The sequence below is a fragment of the Excalfactoria chinensis genome, chromosome 16, assembly GCF_039878825.1.
Source record: "Excalfactoria chinensis isolate bCotChi1 chromosome 16, bCotChi1.hap2, whole genome shotgun sequence".
NCBI classification, from domain to species: domain Eukaryota; kingdom Metazoa; phylum Chordata; class Aves; order Galliformes; family Phasianidae; genus Excalfactoria; species Excalfactoria chinensis.
Genome location: NC_092840.1, coordinates 10,654,152 through 10,671,419, shown reverse-complemented (window position 1 = coordinate 10,671,419; position 17,268 = coordinate 10,654,152). Strand labels below are relative to the sequence as shown.

The window sequence follows — 17,268 nt, the reverse complement described above, 5'->3', positions numbered from 1 at the left end:
GAGGGGAGAGTCCCGCCCTCGCGGAACCGCTCGGAGCAGGAGTTTAAAGATGGCGGCGGAGGCGATGGCGGCTCGGAGCGGGGGGCGGCTTTCGTGAGGAGGGAGAGCTCGCCCTCCCAGCAGCCGCTCGCGGAGGAGAGGCCGGGACGCCGGGGATGGCCCAGGTGTGTGTCGGCCTCGTGGGGAAGGCTGAGGGCGTACAGGAGCGGGCCCCGCCGCCTGGCGGGCTGTAACCCTTCGGTCCCTGCAGGCCGCGGGGCCCGGCGCGTCGTCCTTTCAGGCGGGCATCGCCGTCAGGAGCCCCCTCAGCCGCGCGTCAGCGTGTGTGTCCGCCGTTCGCTCAGAGCAGCGGCAGGAAGGGGAGCGCCGCGTCCTCGTCGGGCTGTGGGGAGGCCTCGGCTGCGGGCCGGGCGCTGCCGCTCCGAGCGGCCTTTCTGCAGCACGTGCTGCGCCGCCGGCCGCCTCGGGGGGTTGTGGGGCGGTTTGTGGGGTTGGGGCGGCTCGTCCTGTCGGCGCTCCCGGCTGGGCTGCACGCGTTCCTCATCTCCGCAATGAAGCGCTGTTACGGCTTTCTTTACATTCCCTTCATTCGGTTCTCTTACAAAACTTCTAAACTTTATTCTAGGTGACTTTCCTTGCCCTGCTTTGATGACTTGCACAAAATGGCTGTTTTGTGGTGTTTGGTTTTGTTTCTCGTGATCTTTCTGTGCTGAAGCTGGCGCTGTGGAAGGAAATACTTTCCTGTATGTAGTAGCACTTCACTAAATATCTTTCTTCAGAGACTTCCTATACAGGTTTAATGAAAATAATTCACTTCCCTGGCTTTGATTTCTTTTGACAGTTCATAATTAATGATTCAATATTTTTTGACTGTGTGTATCAGAAAGATACGGGTGTCCATGGTTGACAGATGATGGCTGAGTAGGTTTTTGAGTGTTTGGTGCCCTGTGAGGAGGGGGCTGTGTGTTTCAGAAGCAAATAAGCATCTGCTCTTCCTTTTGGGGAGTCTACAAAATACAGAGGAAGCGGTTTCTGATGATGAAACCAATTTCTTTATCAAATGACTCTTCGAAGATGGAGTCTGTGATACGCTGCTCCTTGTTCCCAGGGGCAGCTGCAAGCATTCAAGTGTTCTTTGTTGAACTTGTTGGAGTGTCTCCATAGGAGTTGTGGAAGGCAGTTTGCTGGTTACACATTGTGACTATCTGGTTTTCTCTTTGAGATGAGCTGCTGTTTTCTCTGTGTGTTTCTTTTATGGTCTTGCCGTACTGATGGAGAAATGGCCATTATTTAGTTTTGTCTTGTTTTTCTGTCTTCAAAGAACATCTGTAACACAACCAAGCCAAGGGGAGGTTCTCCAGCACTGCTTTACAGTTTGCTGCGTAACGTCTACAGCGTATCTGTCTCTTGGAGGTTACTTTTACTGTGAAACCTTTTCAAATGATCCACTAGAACAAGAGTAAGCGTCAGTGAAAAATGGGATATTTGCATTTATTGGTGATCTGCAGAACTTCATTAAAATTCTTATTTTCTGCAGTTCATCCAGAGTTCATTCAGTGCTTTTTACTGCCTGTCGTAGCTCTCCATGACGCTCCTTATATCTTTATGAGGGCTGTATGGGGACTGTTGGTGTATTTCTGTGGAGGCTTGGTGAATAAAAGGTAGTTTTTCAGGGCGAGTTTAGTGAAGCATGGCAATAGGTGAGCTAGCTTGTATTGTCTTCTAGTGCTCTGTAACCTAATATGCTAAGTCTGTTTTCATAAACGGCTTTCTGGTTGTCTTGTCAAAGTTCCACATGGCTGTTTTTAACCTATAGGCTCATCTTTTTTGGTATTGCTCCTTTTTCATCAAAAATCCTTCCTTTTTTTTTTTTTTTTTTTTTTTTTTTCCTTTTTTTTTCTCCATCCTAACATAAAGGGCACATTGTAAATATCAGTTTGCAGCAGAGCAGATGGGAATTGGGCCTCTCTTCTGCTTCTCCCTGTTCTGGGGGGGCTTTCTTTTGTAGCAAATGGTATTATACCCCCGTGTAACACTAGATTTGCTGGACCCTGTTACATTACCCTAGGGATGGGCCAGGTTTGTGGCCAGGAATACAAAAGCAAGTTTAAGCCAGCCTTGGTTTGCTACTTCCTCTGACTTCAGTGCGCGTACCGGCTGGCAGACGATCCCAGGCAGTGATTTGGTAATGCTATTCAGTACTTCAAGGCCGGCAAGAAGGAAAAGACAGTAAGCATTTCATTGTTAATAGTGTTTGAATGTAATAGCAAGACACCTTTTCTGCAGAGAGCACAGGGGTAGTATCTGAGGACTGCCAGAGCTAGCTAGGTAGGCTAGGATTGTTTCCTTGTGTTTTGACATTTGCAGACATTAGAACGCTCTAATACTGCTCTAGTAGGAGCAGTACTGGGATGTGCAGACTGTGTGTGTGATCCTGTCTATTGGATGGTGGTAGCAAATCTTCCTGGTTGGATGTGGTAGCTCAATTAGGAATTGATTCTTCTTGTAATGATTGTATCTTTTAGAATGGAATGCATTTAAACGTATAGAATTGTTTGTCTTAGTGGTGGATGAGCTATTTTTCACTGCAGGATGTAGTATCTATCAAGATAGATCAATCTAGATCAAGGAAGATGGGATTATTTTAGAGCTTTTATCAGAACAGTCTTTTTCCTCAGTAATCCTGCTACATGTCAAGCTCAATGTTCTAAATGTATCACAGTTTTGAGTCTGTTACTCTCACACCCTTCCAAAAAAGAAGCAGCCTCAGCAAAACTCTCCTTATTGGCATATCCCTAAAATAGACCATGAGCTCATGTATGCTTTGTGTTCTTCCAGTTTCCAGGTAGGTGCTTCCTGTACCACGTGGAGTTTCAATCAGTCTCGTTAGTTTGGTTCCCAGCTGTGTTTGAACTTTGCTGCTGAAGTTCGTTCTGTCTGGGCAGGCACAGAGTTATGCTAGAGAATTACATTTGGCTTCTTTAAGTCCCTCATGGCAACCCCACTGTTCCACCCAGCTTGCCTTCAGTTTTACACAGTGACCCTAAGGACTTGGAGCTTAACTTTCCAGAGTGTTTGGGTAGACTGGACAGGGCAAACTGAGCCACTTGTTTTTGACAGAGCAACTTTACCTTATTCTTAGCTGGTAGGAAGATTTAAGCCCAGGTTGAGATGGCTCACATGGACTAAGAGAAACCCAAATAGCCAGGTAAGAGAAAGGAGTGAAACATTCCCTTCCTTTTCCCAGGTGCTGCACAGATGAGCAAATTTTAATTGAAGAATCCATTGTAGCCATTGTAAAAGGAACCCATGTAATGAAGGGAAAAAAATCAACCTAGAAAATTGGAGTATTTTTTTACTAGTATTAATTACATAAAACGTTGGCTGCTAAATGCCTTCCGGAATTAAATTGTGTTTAACACCATATTTTGACCCAAATTCCTCGGGCATAATAAATGTATGGTCCCATAATAGCACGGAATATAGGGTCAAATGCTTAATATTTGGCTATCTAGATACTTCTTGCATGAGTTTTTAGCAGACCAATTGCTGTTAGAACCTCCAGTGAGATATAGACACACCTGTAAGTTTCAAAAGGACACGTGTTCTCGAGAGATGTTATAAGCATGTCAGTGTTGCATGTGTAAGCTCCCTGTCTGCCATGTGGGTAAGTATTGCTTGAATACCAGGTTATTTTAAGTAATAGAAGAGTACCCCTAAGTCCCTGCGCTTAGTATCCTGATAGCTAAATAAGCAGGGATAGTCAATTAATTAAGCAGGTAATTACGTGTTAGCAGCATACAGACCAAAAAGTCGTAACAGCCTGACCTCTCAGTCTCATTCAAAACAGCACTGAGACAATGCGTGTTGTTTTTACTGAAAGATGTAATTCGTTTTCTCTCCTTGAAATGTTGGTTATGTTATTATGGGAAGAAATAACTAATTTTTCTTTTTGCCTGGGATGCCATTTTCCATTTTTCTTCTGTGACGTACGTTTTTTTTTTCTTGTAGATTGAGAGAAGAAAAGGAGCCCTGCTTGTCCAGTGAAGATGCAGTCTTAGTCCTCAGCTATTTAAGCTGAATGCATTGTGATTTCCAATAATTGAGACAGTGATTCTGAAAGCTGTCTACATTAATGAAAAGAACAATGTAGTCAGCTTAACTGAATCATCAGTGTTGCATATTGAATAGGACATGATAACCCAGTCTTGATGGACTTACGCATGTTAGGAATATAGATAAAACATATATTGAAAGCATTGTGGTTTTTTAAAACAGTAGTTTTACAGTTTAAAAAATGGAGAAATACGAAAATGTACCACCCCTCCCTAAAGAACCTGCAAGAGAAATGAATATGGAGAATCACACTTGTCCCCCACCTCTGCCGCCTAATGAACAGCCTCCACCACCTCCCCTGCAAACGTCCAGTGACGCAGAGGTAATGGACGTTGGCTCTGGTGGTGATGGACAGTCAGATACCCCTGCTGGGGACACGCACAGTATCTGCAGAACACAGCTTCTCACAAAGGGATCTGCCTGCTACAAAAGTCGTCTTATAATAGACCCTAATAATAGTGACCAAAGCCCAAGAACTGCTCGTCATGCACCTTCAGTTCGAAAGTTCACCCCAGATCTTAAGTTACTTAAAGACGTAAAGATTAGCGTTAGCTTTACAGAAAGCTGCAAAAGCAAAGATAGGAAAGTTCTTTACACTGGAATCGAGCAGGATTATAAGGCAGATGCAGATTTTGGTATTAATAATGTCAATGGGGATTTGCATGTTTGTCCTTTTGGTGGTAGTAATGGTAAAGCTGTAGGTATAGGGGGTGAAAATGATGACAAGAAGGATGATGAGAATGATGTTGATCAGGAAAAAAGAGTGGAATATGCAGTTCTGGATGAGCTAGAAGACTTTACCGACAACTTGATGGAAATAGATGAAGAAGGAGGAGGGTTCACATCTAAAGCAATCGTTCAAAGGGATAAAGTGGATGAAGAAACCATGAATTACTCATATGAGGTAAGTAAAGAGTGAGATTCTTGGTGGGCAGGAGGATTCCAAGTAGTTAGAAAAAACATGCCAAGATGTTTGTTAAAGACAGCCTCTTTTAGAAGTGTGCAGTGCTGGAGTTAAAAATGCAGTTTTTAAAGATGGACTTTGGCTGAAAACTTTCACGATTCTCTGGGTGGATCTTCTGAGTTGTGTGGTGTCTTCTATAATTTAGTTTAAAAATAATGTGGAAAAAGGCTTCTTACACATTAAAGCTCACTTCATGGTGAAAAATGCCAGTGCTCACTTACAAAAACTTTCTTGTTTTTCAGTCGTTTTACTGGGATCATTGGACATTTCTAGTTCCTCTCTGTGTGGAAGTACATAGAGATAATGTATACCTTTTCTTTCCGAGGGGAGAGGGAAGTTAGCAGACCCCAGGAGGGTAGTATCTGATGGCATCTCTTTCAGGATGACTTTGATAATGATGTGGATGCTCTGCTGGAAGAAGGTCTTCGTGCTCCCAAAACAAGGAGAGTAGAAAATGAGAAATACGGTGGTGAAAGTGATCACCAGTCTGATGGAGAAACAAGTGTGCAGCCAATGATGACCAAAATTAAAACTGTTCTTAAAAGTAAGTGAACGTTTGTTAAGTATTTATAAACCTTTGTGCTATGTCGGTATGTTGAATGAAAATCTGTGTGTGTTTTTTGGGTAGCAGTTTTGGTCAAATAGTGGATGTGATACAGAATCTTGTTTGAAGGCTTTTTTGTATCAGATATGTTAAACCTGTTCTAAAAGAGCAAAGCTGTCAAACGTTCTGCTCTGAAGTAAGAAACCAAACTTCTTCCCTCCAAAGTTTTATACAAACATGGGATCGCCGCAGGGATCTCAGCTAAAAGGAGTCTATGTTGTTGATGTCTGATGTAGGAAGGAGTGACACTATTCTCCAGTCTACAGCAGAAATAAGTAAAACCATATATTGTCTTGAACATGAGTGCAAGTGTTTTACTGCAGTGTTCTTCCTTTTGCTGTGTGTATCCTAATACTGGTTTACTGTTAGCAATTACACTCTTGTTTTGTGGAAGCAGCAGCATTTTTGATGGCTAAGATGTTTAAGTATAATGACTTGTAGACTTGATTCTGGTTTGTACTGTACTCCTGTTGAAAAATATAATGGGAGGTTTTATTTCAAATTGCTTCTTAAAGTCCGTCAGACTTTCTATCAGAAAAAGCTGCACTGAAATAGAGCAGCGAGAGACTGAAATCACAAGAAATCTTAACCAGCTGTGCAAAACAAAGGAATAAGTGACCACCTATCCCTTACTTGTCTGTCTGACAAAGGTAGAAGACAGCACTGCAGATGACCTGGATACAGACAGTGCGTGGTGATTTGCAGTTTGGGAATAGGCCACAATTCAGTGTCTTTTGAATAATGACTATTCCAGATCTAAAGCTGTTCTTTGCTTTAAAGGTCGTGGCCGCCCTCCTACAGAACCTTTACCAGATGGATGGATCATGACATTCCATAACTCAGGCATTCCTGTATATCTGCACAGAGAATCTCGGGTTGTTACCTGGTCTAGACCTTATTTCTTGGGAACAGGAAGCATAAGGGTAAATACTGTCATTTCTTTCTGTACTGATATTTAAAAATCAGATCTATTCCTGTGAGTGGTTAAATATTTTGTTCTTGAGCAGGACTGTTACAGTACTTGAGAAATAAACTACTCCATTTCTGAAGTGTGATATCATTTTTTTTCTTACCGTGCTTTGTTTGTCAATTGTTGATAATTAGTTTGGGCAGTTGAAGCAATGAGGTGGACTTGTTTTGTGCCTTCTTTTTCTAGAATATGGCTGCAAAACACTAATTTGATTCCACCATGAAATACATTCAGATTGTTTAGTTGTAGCCATAAGCTAGCCTGACTTCATGGTCCACGTTTACAGAAGTAGATGTGTGACATTCATAAACCAAAGGAATCTGTAGAGACTGAGTTTAATATTGTGGACTTAAATCCTAAGAAGGCTCAGGGGATTTTATGAAAGCATGTAATGTTTGCCTGTAATCAGTCAGAATATAGTTCGGACTTAAAATGGGAAACACACTGTGAAGGTTACTGTCAGTGTTAACACAGTGACAGGATGCCATGCTAATGAACACGCTAAGGTCTGAAGAGGGTAAGATTGTTAACCAAAGAGCAACTTGAGGTCTATAGTTTCCATCTGGACTACAATCTTGTGAGTTTTGGATTTGCTTTTTGTTACCTCAATGGACTGAAACTGTATTATTTTATATTTGCAGAAACATGATCCTCCCCTTAGTAGCATTCCCTGCTTGCATTATAAAAAAATGAAGGAAAATGAGGAAAGGGAACAAAATAATGACATAACCCCAAATGGGGAAGTATCGCCCATAAAGCATGTAGATAAGTCTTCAGAACTGGATTGCCAAACAGAAGAACCGGATTCCACTGCTGCTGATTCTGGGCCTTTAGATGAAAAAGACACCTCAGGGGGAGATGCGGCACAAGGAGCCTTAGGACAAGTTAAGGCCAAAGTTGAAGTATGTAAAGATGAATCTGTAGGTAGGTATGGGAACTGGGACTCCTCTCTTGGCTGGAGCTGGGTTAGTGGCATTTGGTACACTTTTCTGTTATTCCTGCCGTGACAGCTGAGTCATCCCCTGCCTGACATCATTTGGTAAGTTGTCTTTCTGTGCTATTTTTTCTTATGCTGAGATCTGAAAAAATAGAACCAGCTTTAAACATGAGTTTTGTAACAGGAAGGGAAACATAGACTAGGAACTCCTGCTGGAGACATCTGGGAGTTGATGTGCAAACTTCAAACACAGGAATGTGGAAAATTTGGGGTATTTCATCCAGTAAAGTTGAATATCAGTCTAAGAATCAGTTGTATCAATCTGAGCTGTTATTGCCATGTATTTTTGTGCATCTTTTTGCATTAAGTATTTTTTCTGTATAGTCAGCTATAGTAACCTGCTTGTTTCTTAGATCTGGAAGATTTTAGACGCTACCTTGAGAAGCGTTTTGACTTTGAACAAGTTACTGTAAAAAAGTTCAGAACCTGGGCTGAGAGACGGCAGTTCAACCGTGAGATGAAGCGGAAGCAGGCAGAATCTGAGCGGCCTATTCTGCCTGCCAATCAGAAACTCATTACCTTGTCTGTGCAGGATGCACCTACAAAGAAAGGTTAGTTCATGTACTGAGAGATTAAATATTCGATGTGAAAGTTCCAAGCTTATTTAGGGGAAAAAAATGAATCCACGTGTTTGTTGTTCCTGAATTCACCATACAGTACCGTAAAGGAGAAATACTATCTAACAAGAATTTCTGTTTAAGGCTTTAGTCCTGGTAGCTGGTTACTGCCACTGCCTGTTTGTTACTGCTGGGGTTTATGGAAGACCCTCCTGGCCTGTCTCTGGTTGCTGCTGCCTTCTTGTTTTTATACCAGTTCATACCTGTCTCAAAGTAGGGACTGATTACAAATGCCAGATTGATCCAGATTGAAGTGATTCTCCCTTGTACTTTGCTACTTAATACTTTGTTTGTCACAGCAGTTTTCTCTTTAAGACCAAAACTAGCTGCCATCTTCCTTTTCTTTTTTGTAGAGTTTGTCATTAATCCCAATGGGAAATCAGAAGTTTGCATACTGCATGAATATATGCAACGAGTCCTAAAGGTTCGCCCTGTTTACAATTTCTTTGAATGTGGTAAGTCTGTCCTGGTTTCAAACGGAGCACAATGCTGTTGTGAAGAGCTTCTCTCATAGTGAAATAGAACCAAACAATGGATGTTTTTCTTAGGGGGTGTCCTGAAAGTCTGCAGTGGGCCACATTTGGGTTAGGAAATGCTTTCTGCACACCTCAAACAAGGACCTTTTGTATTTAAAATAATGGTGTCTGTTGTTTGTTTGTTTTTGCCTGGAAAAACGTGCCCCAGTGAAAACGCATTGGAGTAACTTAGTTGTATTTAAAACGGTACATCACCGAAATACAATTGTAAGGCAATTGTAGTTATACTGGTTATGCACAATTAATATTTGCTTAATTTTCTTGTCAGTGTTGTCTTGAAAACGTGATTGAAGACAAACAGTGGGTTGTCAGCTGCAGGCACTTGATTAGGAAGTGTTTAAAAATTTGAAAGATTTCTGCAGAGCTGCACATTCTCTCCTAAAGCTGCAATATTTGTGGCCCAGCATTTCTCCATTCTCTGGGAAGTGCTGGAGCTGTGGTACTGCTGCGGGTGTGTTGTGCCCTGCAGATAGCATCCCAAGAATCAAGTCAGTGCTCTAGGTTAGTGTGAGAGCTGTAGTTTCTGTTCTTACAAATGCATTATGTGATGTAGCTGAGTTTTTAACATCGGTATATTGTATTTGCACTGTCGTAGTGAAGCAAAAAGCCTTTGGAATTAATGTTTGAATTTTGGCAGTTCTTAAACAATCTCTTAAAATGGAGAAATTCTCTACTTGGAAGAACGAAGTGCACGTGGTGGGAAGTGTGTGTTAGTGAAGACCATTAGGACTTCATGTGCTGGAGTCAGTCTTTCTGAAGAACACGCAATATCCACCCTACTTGAAGTTGCAGCAAGGAAAGAAAGCACTGATAATAGCGATATTTGTTTTGTGTGTGTGACTGTTATACATGGGAACTGCTGGAAAGGTTTCCTTTTCTCCTCTCCATTTTCAGAGAACCCAAGTGAGCCTTTTGGAGCCTCTGTGATTATTGATGGAGTAACTTACGGGGCAGGAACTGCCAGCAGCAAAAAGCTTGCCAAGAATAAAGCTGGTAATGGTTCTTTCCTTCTTAATGCCAACCACTGCATTGTTTGTCTGTTTTACTTTTTGTTTTGAAGATGACCGTATTTGCAATAGTAAGTAGGAATAATCTTGTTAATCATTTACAAAACATGCACCATGTAGTCTTATTAAAAGTACTGCTGTAGAGAGCTCCCACCTGTACTGGGACAGAAAAGCAGGAGGAAACTTGAGAAGTTAATTTCTGATCTGTGCTGATGAGCTGTAAAAAACCATCTGCTTCCAGTTATCTCACCAGTGTGTACGTGCTGAGCTTTTTCTAACTTTATACTTAGAATCATAGAACCCTTAGAGCTGGAAGGGACCTTCAGAAGTCATCCGGTCCAACTCCTCCTGCTGTGCCCTGCTGTGTGAACGCTGACCTCGTGAATTTTAGTGCAATTTAAGACTTAACTGCTCTCTAAGAATAGCAACCAGCGATCAAAACAAGCCTGAAAAAGCAAACAGCAAAACTCTTAAGCTTTTGGTTGAGCTGGTTCCCTTTCTGGTGATAAAATGATTGCACTGAACTATGTTACTACTTGCACTGATTTCCAAGTAATTATTAATAGATTACACACAATCAGACATAGATGAACAGTTAGAACTGTTATTAATATGTATATAGGGAAGAACTAAAGGAGAATATCTTGCTTGTTAGAACTCCTTAACATCTGCAGTCTGTGGGGTGTTTAGCACAGGGCCCACGTTTGGGGTTGTATCGTGTAGCTGTGGCGTGGGGCTTCATGCTTCAGTGAAACCTGTTGATGTGGCTGAAATATAAGAAGCCATCACACAATTGTGCATGAAAGAAGGTGCTTTGTTGGGATAACAGGCAGATTGTGAGTGCCCTGGAGGTCCGGTTTTATGATTCCACTGTAACAATGGAGGGATGATGACATATCTCCAATTTTAGGTCCTATGGGGACCTCACTTGATGTAACAGTGCTTCTATATGCATTGCAAGAAGCAGTTTCTTAGTGCAGTTTAATAGTTGTGAGGTGTTTGTTATCAACTTGTGCTTTTTAAGGAAAACAATCCAATGTTCAAGTGGAGATGCTGTTGTAGTAGGATGAGTGAGATGCTCACCTACCTGTTAGGTTGTTCTCTGGGATGTGTGGTGATTTCTATGGGAGATGGGAGACTTGCTTAAATCATCTTCCGTTCTGCTACTGTTTTCAGTTGTCATTTAAAATAAAGCTAATTGCGACATTAAATCATTTTCTGCAGCTCGAGCTACACTGGAAATCCTTATTCCTGACTTTGTTAAGCAAACCTCTGAAGAGAAGCCCAAAGACAGTGAAGAACTTGAGGTACTGACCTCTTACCCCATGGCTGTGGTTACTGCAGTCTGGGTTTTTAAATACGTTATGTTTCCAGTGTGGAAAAATGTACTAAAAGTCCCCAGGCTCGTTTTCTCAGTTGGATGGCAATTTTAATGGTTTTGGTAAAGATTTTTTTGCACTTAAGAATACTTTTTGGTGCAGAGTACCAGTGTTTGTTTAATGTTACTCAGGAGAGATGACCGTTTAGAACAGTATTTGAGTTAGATTTGCACAAAAACTTTTATATCTCTCTTCAATTTCTTTGTAGTATTTTAACCATATCAGTATTGAGGACTCACGGGTATATGAACTGACCAGCAAAGCTGGGCTCTTGTCTCCATATCAGATTCTCCATGAGTGCCTTAAAAGGTAAGGCTGCAGCATGCAATGTTTTGTATACGTCTCAGTCAGGGCACAGGGTTTGCTTTGGATGCTGCTGCCGTGTTCCTCAGTAACTGAAGGACACTTGCAGGCTGGCCGAGCCTGCTACACTCACTGCCTGTAAGAGGTGGTGTGGACTGTACTGGTTAATAGCGTGTCTTTCATTAACTCATAGCTTGTGGGTTTGCTTCCCAAAGAAAATACTCAGCTTAGGATATAATCATGAGACATGGGATTGTTTTTCCTTTATGTGGGGCTCTTCTCATTCAATTCAAGTCACTGATCTAAGAAATAACTCCCTATTAACTGATATCTTAAAATTTATTATTGCTGCATCTGACTCTGCAGCAGTTACTGACAAAGACAATGTTATTATTTGTTTATGTGCAATTGTACTTAGCGTATGATGTTGGTTTATTTATTCATTGTGCTCAAGAAACCACGGAATGGGTGACACATCCATAAAATTTGAAGTGATTCCTGGTAAAAATCAGAAGAGTGAATATGTCATGACTTGTGGCAAGCACACAGTGCGAGGCTGGTGTAAGTACAGCACCTACTGTGACCTCTGATATCTTCCTTTTCTTCCTGTCCTCTGTTACCCGTTTTGCAGGTGTTTATTCAGTTACCTAACTTGTTTTATTATTATTCTACTCTTTTCTGGTGTCTCAGCTTTGAATAGCACAAGTCAGCTTGGTGTCTAACTGTGCAAAGCACCGCTGTGACACGTTTTCATGGTTATTTTTACAGGCAAAAATAAACGAGTGGGCAAACAATTGGCATCACAGAAAATCCTGCAGCTACTGCATCCACACGTGAAGAATTGGGGCTCTCTTTTGCGTATGTATGGTAGAGAGAGTAGCAAGATGGTCAAACAGGTGAAGATGATTTCCTTTAATTGTGGTCTACATTGTGGCTGTATTTTTCTGTGTCTCGTTATTGGTTTTTAATGTGATAAGAAAAAAGCCCGTGGTGGCATCCATCTCAGCATCATCCTTTTCTCCCTGTGGTGGGCAGGGCAGTGTGTGCTCGGTGAGCGAGTCTCAGTTCTTCTGAATTGGTGACTCTCACACCTTGCTCTTGCCAGTGTGATGCTTTCATTGGCACTTCTGTTAAGCTTGTATTTGCCAGACAGAAACCGTCCCACCTACGTAATAGGAAACTAGCTCATGTGCATCTGTCTTACTACTTAAGGAAATGTTGCTGTCAGAGAGAACTTCTTGTGTGTGAGTGTGCGTGTATTTCTAAATCATAACAGCTCATGTGTTGCTGCCTGTGGTCTTGTTCAACAGGAGACCTCTGATAAAAGTGTGATAGAGCTGCAGCAGTACGCCAAAAAGAACAAGCCAAATCTGCACATCCTGAACAAGTTGCAGGAAGAAATGAAGAAACTGGCACAAGAAAGAGTGAGTATCTGCTGCTCCTGATGGCATTTGTTTCTCTTCTGCGGTACGTGGTTTACAAACTGGGCTCACTAATTGTAGTCTGTGCTTGTTTCCTGCAGTATCTCATAGGAGGAGTTGTTCAGAACTCGTTTTTCAGTAGGACTGCTTTTAGGGGGATTTTCGTCCTCCATTTTAAGTGGATTTATTACTTAATTTTACTTTGGTCAATTGATGTTTGACGTTAGTCTCTGTGAAGGTTAATTGGTTCTGACACCGATTTGGCTACGGTTGTGCAGAGTTATTTTCTCACTGTGATGTTCTTGCTGTGAGCACAAGGCGGGCTTCGTTCCAAGCTGTTTTGTGTTTGTTCTCTAAGGAGGAAACGCGGAAGAAGCCCAAGATGACGATTGTGGAATCTGCTCAGCCTGGCAGCGAACCGCTCTGCACCGTTGATGTCTAAAGGGAGGATTTCAGAGTAGGGAGAAATAACACAAACGGAGGAGCCAGATTTCCAACAACTGTTTGCTGCAGAATGCAAGTTCACTCTTAAAATCCAAGCTGCTTCAGTTATGCATTGTTCTTGTTGCATCATCAGGGCAATATTACTTTCCTTTTATTTTTTTCATACCTCTGAGATAACGATGCGCGTGTCAAAGTCTGACCATAAAGATCTCTGCCTGGGGAAGATGCGCGCAGGACTGGCATGTTCACACAGGACACGGTCAAGCAAGCACTTTTTCCTTAAAAGTCATCCACGTTGTTTGAAATGGATGCGTTTTAAGGATGAAATTCAGAATATCTATATACAGGTTAAAGCTGATCCTAAACACACACATATATGTATATATACAAGAAACATTTGTACGCGTCTTGTATGAACATGCCTAAAACTTCTGATGTAAAGTCTGGTTGCATTTCAGCACACAATAATATGCACTGATAAGACACTTCGGTGACAAACACCTGAAAATGATGAGCAATGTTCCTCATGCCATAGGATTAGGCCAGTAATGCTGTTCCTTCTGTTTTGTTTTGTCTCCTGCCAGGCTTAGTTATTCAAGGTCACAGCATGCCGGCTTTTTTTAATACTACTTGAAAAGAACAAGTATACCTGGTAGTGTTAAGAGCAACAGGCTGGATATTCCTAATTGTGCTTTATGTCAATTGAAAAAGAACCGATGTTAGCTTACAGGCAGTCGGAAGGGGACGGTGAGGCCCTGCTTTATTGGATTAAAGTGAAAACAGGAATTTGAAAGGCTGTTTGCAAAGCGTGGAGCCAAACTGGAACTGAAGATGGCCGGCAGTCGGAAATACTTTGCCAGTGCGGTGTTTAAAGACGTCCCACTCCCTTCTGCCAGCAAAAAAGAAATTTCTCGCTTCTTTGGGGTCAGAAAACTGCTGGCCTGACAAATTCAGTCTTAATTTGCCGCTTAAAATCAAAAAGTTTTGAAAACAGCAAAAAAAGACTCAAAAAAAACCCTGAGAAATCTGAACTAACTGCAGCAATGTAGGTTTTTTTTAAGCTTTGTTTTTACTTTTTAGCGACATTTTTAGCGTTTGAGGAGAAAGTGTAACTTCTGCAATGAAAAGTAGAATGTAGATTCAAAACACGACACAGTAATGAGTAGAATGTGAGACCATCACAAGTTGTACACATGGACAGGAAAAACACAGGTAGGCAACTACTGTCAAGTACAGCCCAGGTGCCCAGGCAGCGCTGGCTGTGCCTGCTGGAGCTTGGTGATGTTCAGCACAGAACAGTTTGGCTGTAGTGCACGCACTGCTGCGTCAGGTTACTTCCTTGGTGTTATTACTGGGTGACTGCAGTTCATCTTAGAACCACTTCTGTGGGTTCTTTGGACTGCTCTCACAGAACAGAAGTGAACAGGGGTAGGATTTCAGCTGCTTAGCCAAGAGCTGCCCTGCTCCTGTCCTGCTCTACTTCTCACTCTCGCTGGAGTGGAAGAGGTCAGTTTAGTAATTGCTGCAGCTCCTGGTACTTCTCTGGACAGCAGTGTGGGGCGGGGAGGAATGAATGTTCTTGGATTGTTCAGGGGCTTCTTTCCTTTGTTTTATTGTTTAATGCCATGTTAGGTGTAGAATGCTGCAGTATAATGAATATTGTGCCTACTGGATCTTAACAATATTGGTGTCAGTATTGTCAGACCTCCTTTTGATATCACACCTGTTATTTTGGAACTGCAAGGATTTAGGTTTTATCTGAAGCTGTTCTGTTATGTGGCTTATGATGTCTGAGGTCAAACAGGAGCCTTAGAGCCTCGCCTGTCTGTTCCAATGGCACGCTCAGAGCTCTGCAGATGGATCTGCTCACAATTCTATTCAGCTTCTGTTCCGTGAGCTGTAAACCTGTGCTAACAGGATACGGGTAGTTGGAGGACTGCACAGAAACTATGATTTAAAGAAGTGGCCTATCTTAAAAAACAAACAAAATTCTGCCTCTGCTGCTTTTCTTTTGCTTTGTTTTTTTAGCAGCGTAGCTTTAACCCATGTCCGTCTTTCTCCGCAAGGTGTGTAATAGTGGTGCAGTGCTGACAAGCAGGGATTGCTGTTTGTCTCTCATTTCTTTCTTTCATCACAACAGGGCTTCTCTCTTCTATGCCTCAGTGTGTTACCGCAGTAGGTTTTAATTTGCTTGTACGTTCTCAGCAGGATCCCTGTGTGTGGACAGCACTGTGAGACAAATCACCCTCACAGATCCGTTGTTCTGGAACGAGAATGTCCGTGTCTTTGCAGGTCACCTGCACAATATCCGTCGATGCCTCACTTACAGATTTGGTTGTTACTTTTATGAGGATTGCTGTATTACCTCAGTCTGTCACTATCAGATCACAAGGTGACCGCTGCCCTTAATGAAAACATCCACAGATCTCATTGTGAACCAAAGCCTAGAACGTCTATTATGCATTCTAAACAAAAGACAAAGAAGATGGTATTAGACCTTGCTGCAGCCTCTAACTGGAGAGACGTCCAGAAAATAGCGCAATAACTGCTGGAACAAACAACTGAACTGCTGTTAATCGTCATTGTGAAGTATTCTTGTGTTTTAATGTTTACTATTGTTTGGAGTGTAACAGTCTTGCATTTGCACATAAGCACGAGCTGCTTTGATAGAGGATAGATCATTGCGTTAACTTCAGCTTCTGCATGAACACTTACAGCGTGATTCAAGGTGTATCCTAAATCTGTATTGTAACGTGTGTGTTTCCTAGGTAATTGGCTGTAAAGGTTTAAGTCTTGATTGTACGAATGCATAAAATCAACTGCTGCTTTTGTCACTGATGTTTGTTCTTTATCCCTTCTACACAGCAGGGAGGATGGGTATTTTTATAGGAATGGAGTGTATTTTGAACAACTGTTCCCTCCGGGGGTTACAGTTCTTGCTTTGCATCTTGTGTGCTTCTCAACAAGCGTGTGGTTGCTGGGCTGTAAGGGTTAGTGTGCGTTCTGCTCGTTACGGTACTGATGGAGAACTGTGACTTGTGGTGACCAGACAGATGCTACCTATTTGAACACCAGTCGTTCAGCTTTTTCTTAAGTATTTATTAGAAACAAAACTGACCCCAGTAGTTGGGTACTCAGATGTTTGGAGACTATTATGCATAAACGTAACTATTGTATGTGAACTTCCACGTTCCTGCGCTGCTGTTGGGCTTCATACAAATATATTTTGAACACCCAAGTATTTAAAAGCATGATTTATCTTAAGAATTCTCTAGCCTGTTTTTGGTTCTGGAGCAAAATTCAGGAAGTGGTAGCTGCCTGACTTCCCACAGGAAGAAAGGTGAAGTGCAAGAAGCCATGCTGATCTTAACCAAATAAACGTTCAGTATTCTGATGTGTATCTGAGAAGGGAGGGCGGGGGGGAAGAAAATCACTTTTAATGCCCCGGTAGATAACAAAGGTTGCTGTATGAATTGTAGTGGGTGCAGTTGCTTGATGCCAGTGCTAAATTGGTACAACTATAAAGCCTCATTTCCACTGAGCCTCTGCTTGCTTTTCTCTGCACAATCATATAAGCCTCTGTGTTTGGTCTTTGAGTACTACATGTGTATTTTTCAGACAATTAGTTTTGAGCAATAAAGTTTGATATTATAAAGTGCTGCAGTGTGGTAAGTGTTGTGGTAACCGAAGCACATTCAGGAAAAGGAACATTGCTCCCTTGCTTCCTCGGGGTATTTTAAAATAGAACCAAGATTCTTCAGTTGTTGTTGAGCGCAGCCTGTTACATCACCGACCCACCCAGCTGTCAGCTACTTCCATGTCACCACTAAGCAGCAACTTAACGCTCCATCTCAACAAGAGGCCACTCTGAATGTTCACCCACCCATGTTTCCCCTGGGCAGGCTGAGAA

General features: G+C 42.0%; 1 protein-coding gene across 1 annotated transcript; it reads left to right on the top strand.

Moving 5' to 3' along the window:
- The first annotated feature begins 11 nt into the window (after positions 1 to 11).
- DGCR8 (DGCR8 microprocessor complex subunit) lies at positions 12 to 17,017 on the top strand. Its single transcript, XM_072351010.1, has 14 exons — positions 12 to 164; positions 4,012 to 5,020; positions 5,462 to 5,624; positions 6,465 to 6,607; positions 7,296 to 7,578; positions 8,005 to 8,202; positions 8,622 to 8,723; positions 9,699 to 9,797; positions 11,036 to 11,118; positions 11,399 to 11,499; positions 11,948 to 12,054; positions 12,262 to 12,389; positions 12,804 to 12,917; positions 13,273 to 17,017. Exons 2-14 carry the CDS (start codon positions 4,298 to 4,300, stop codon positions 13,354 to 13,356), a joined length of 2,328 nt encoding a protein of 775 aa, XP_072207111.1. The 5' UTR covers positions 12 to 164; positions 4,012 to 4,297; the 3' UTR covers positions 13,357 to 17,017.
- The last annotated feature ends 251 nt before the right edge of the window (positions 17,018 to 17,268 follow it).

Coding starts and splice junctions, on each gene's coding strand:
- DGCR8 (XM_072351010.1), top strand. CDS start 4,298: ATGGAGAAATACGAAAATGTACCACCCCTCCCTAAAGAACCTGCAAGA. Junction 5,625..6,464: donor AATTAAAACTGTTCTTAAAA/GTAAGTGAACGT, acceptor TTTGCTTTAAAG/GTCGTGGCCGCCCTCCTACA. Junction 11,119..11,398: donor AAGACAGTGAAGAACTTGAG/GTACTGACCTCT, acceptor ATTTCTTTGTAG/TATTTTAACCATATCAGTAT.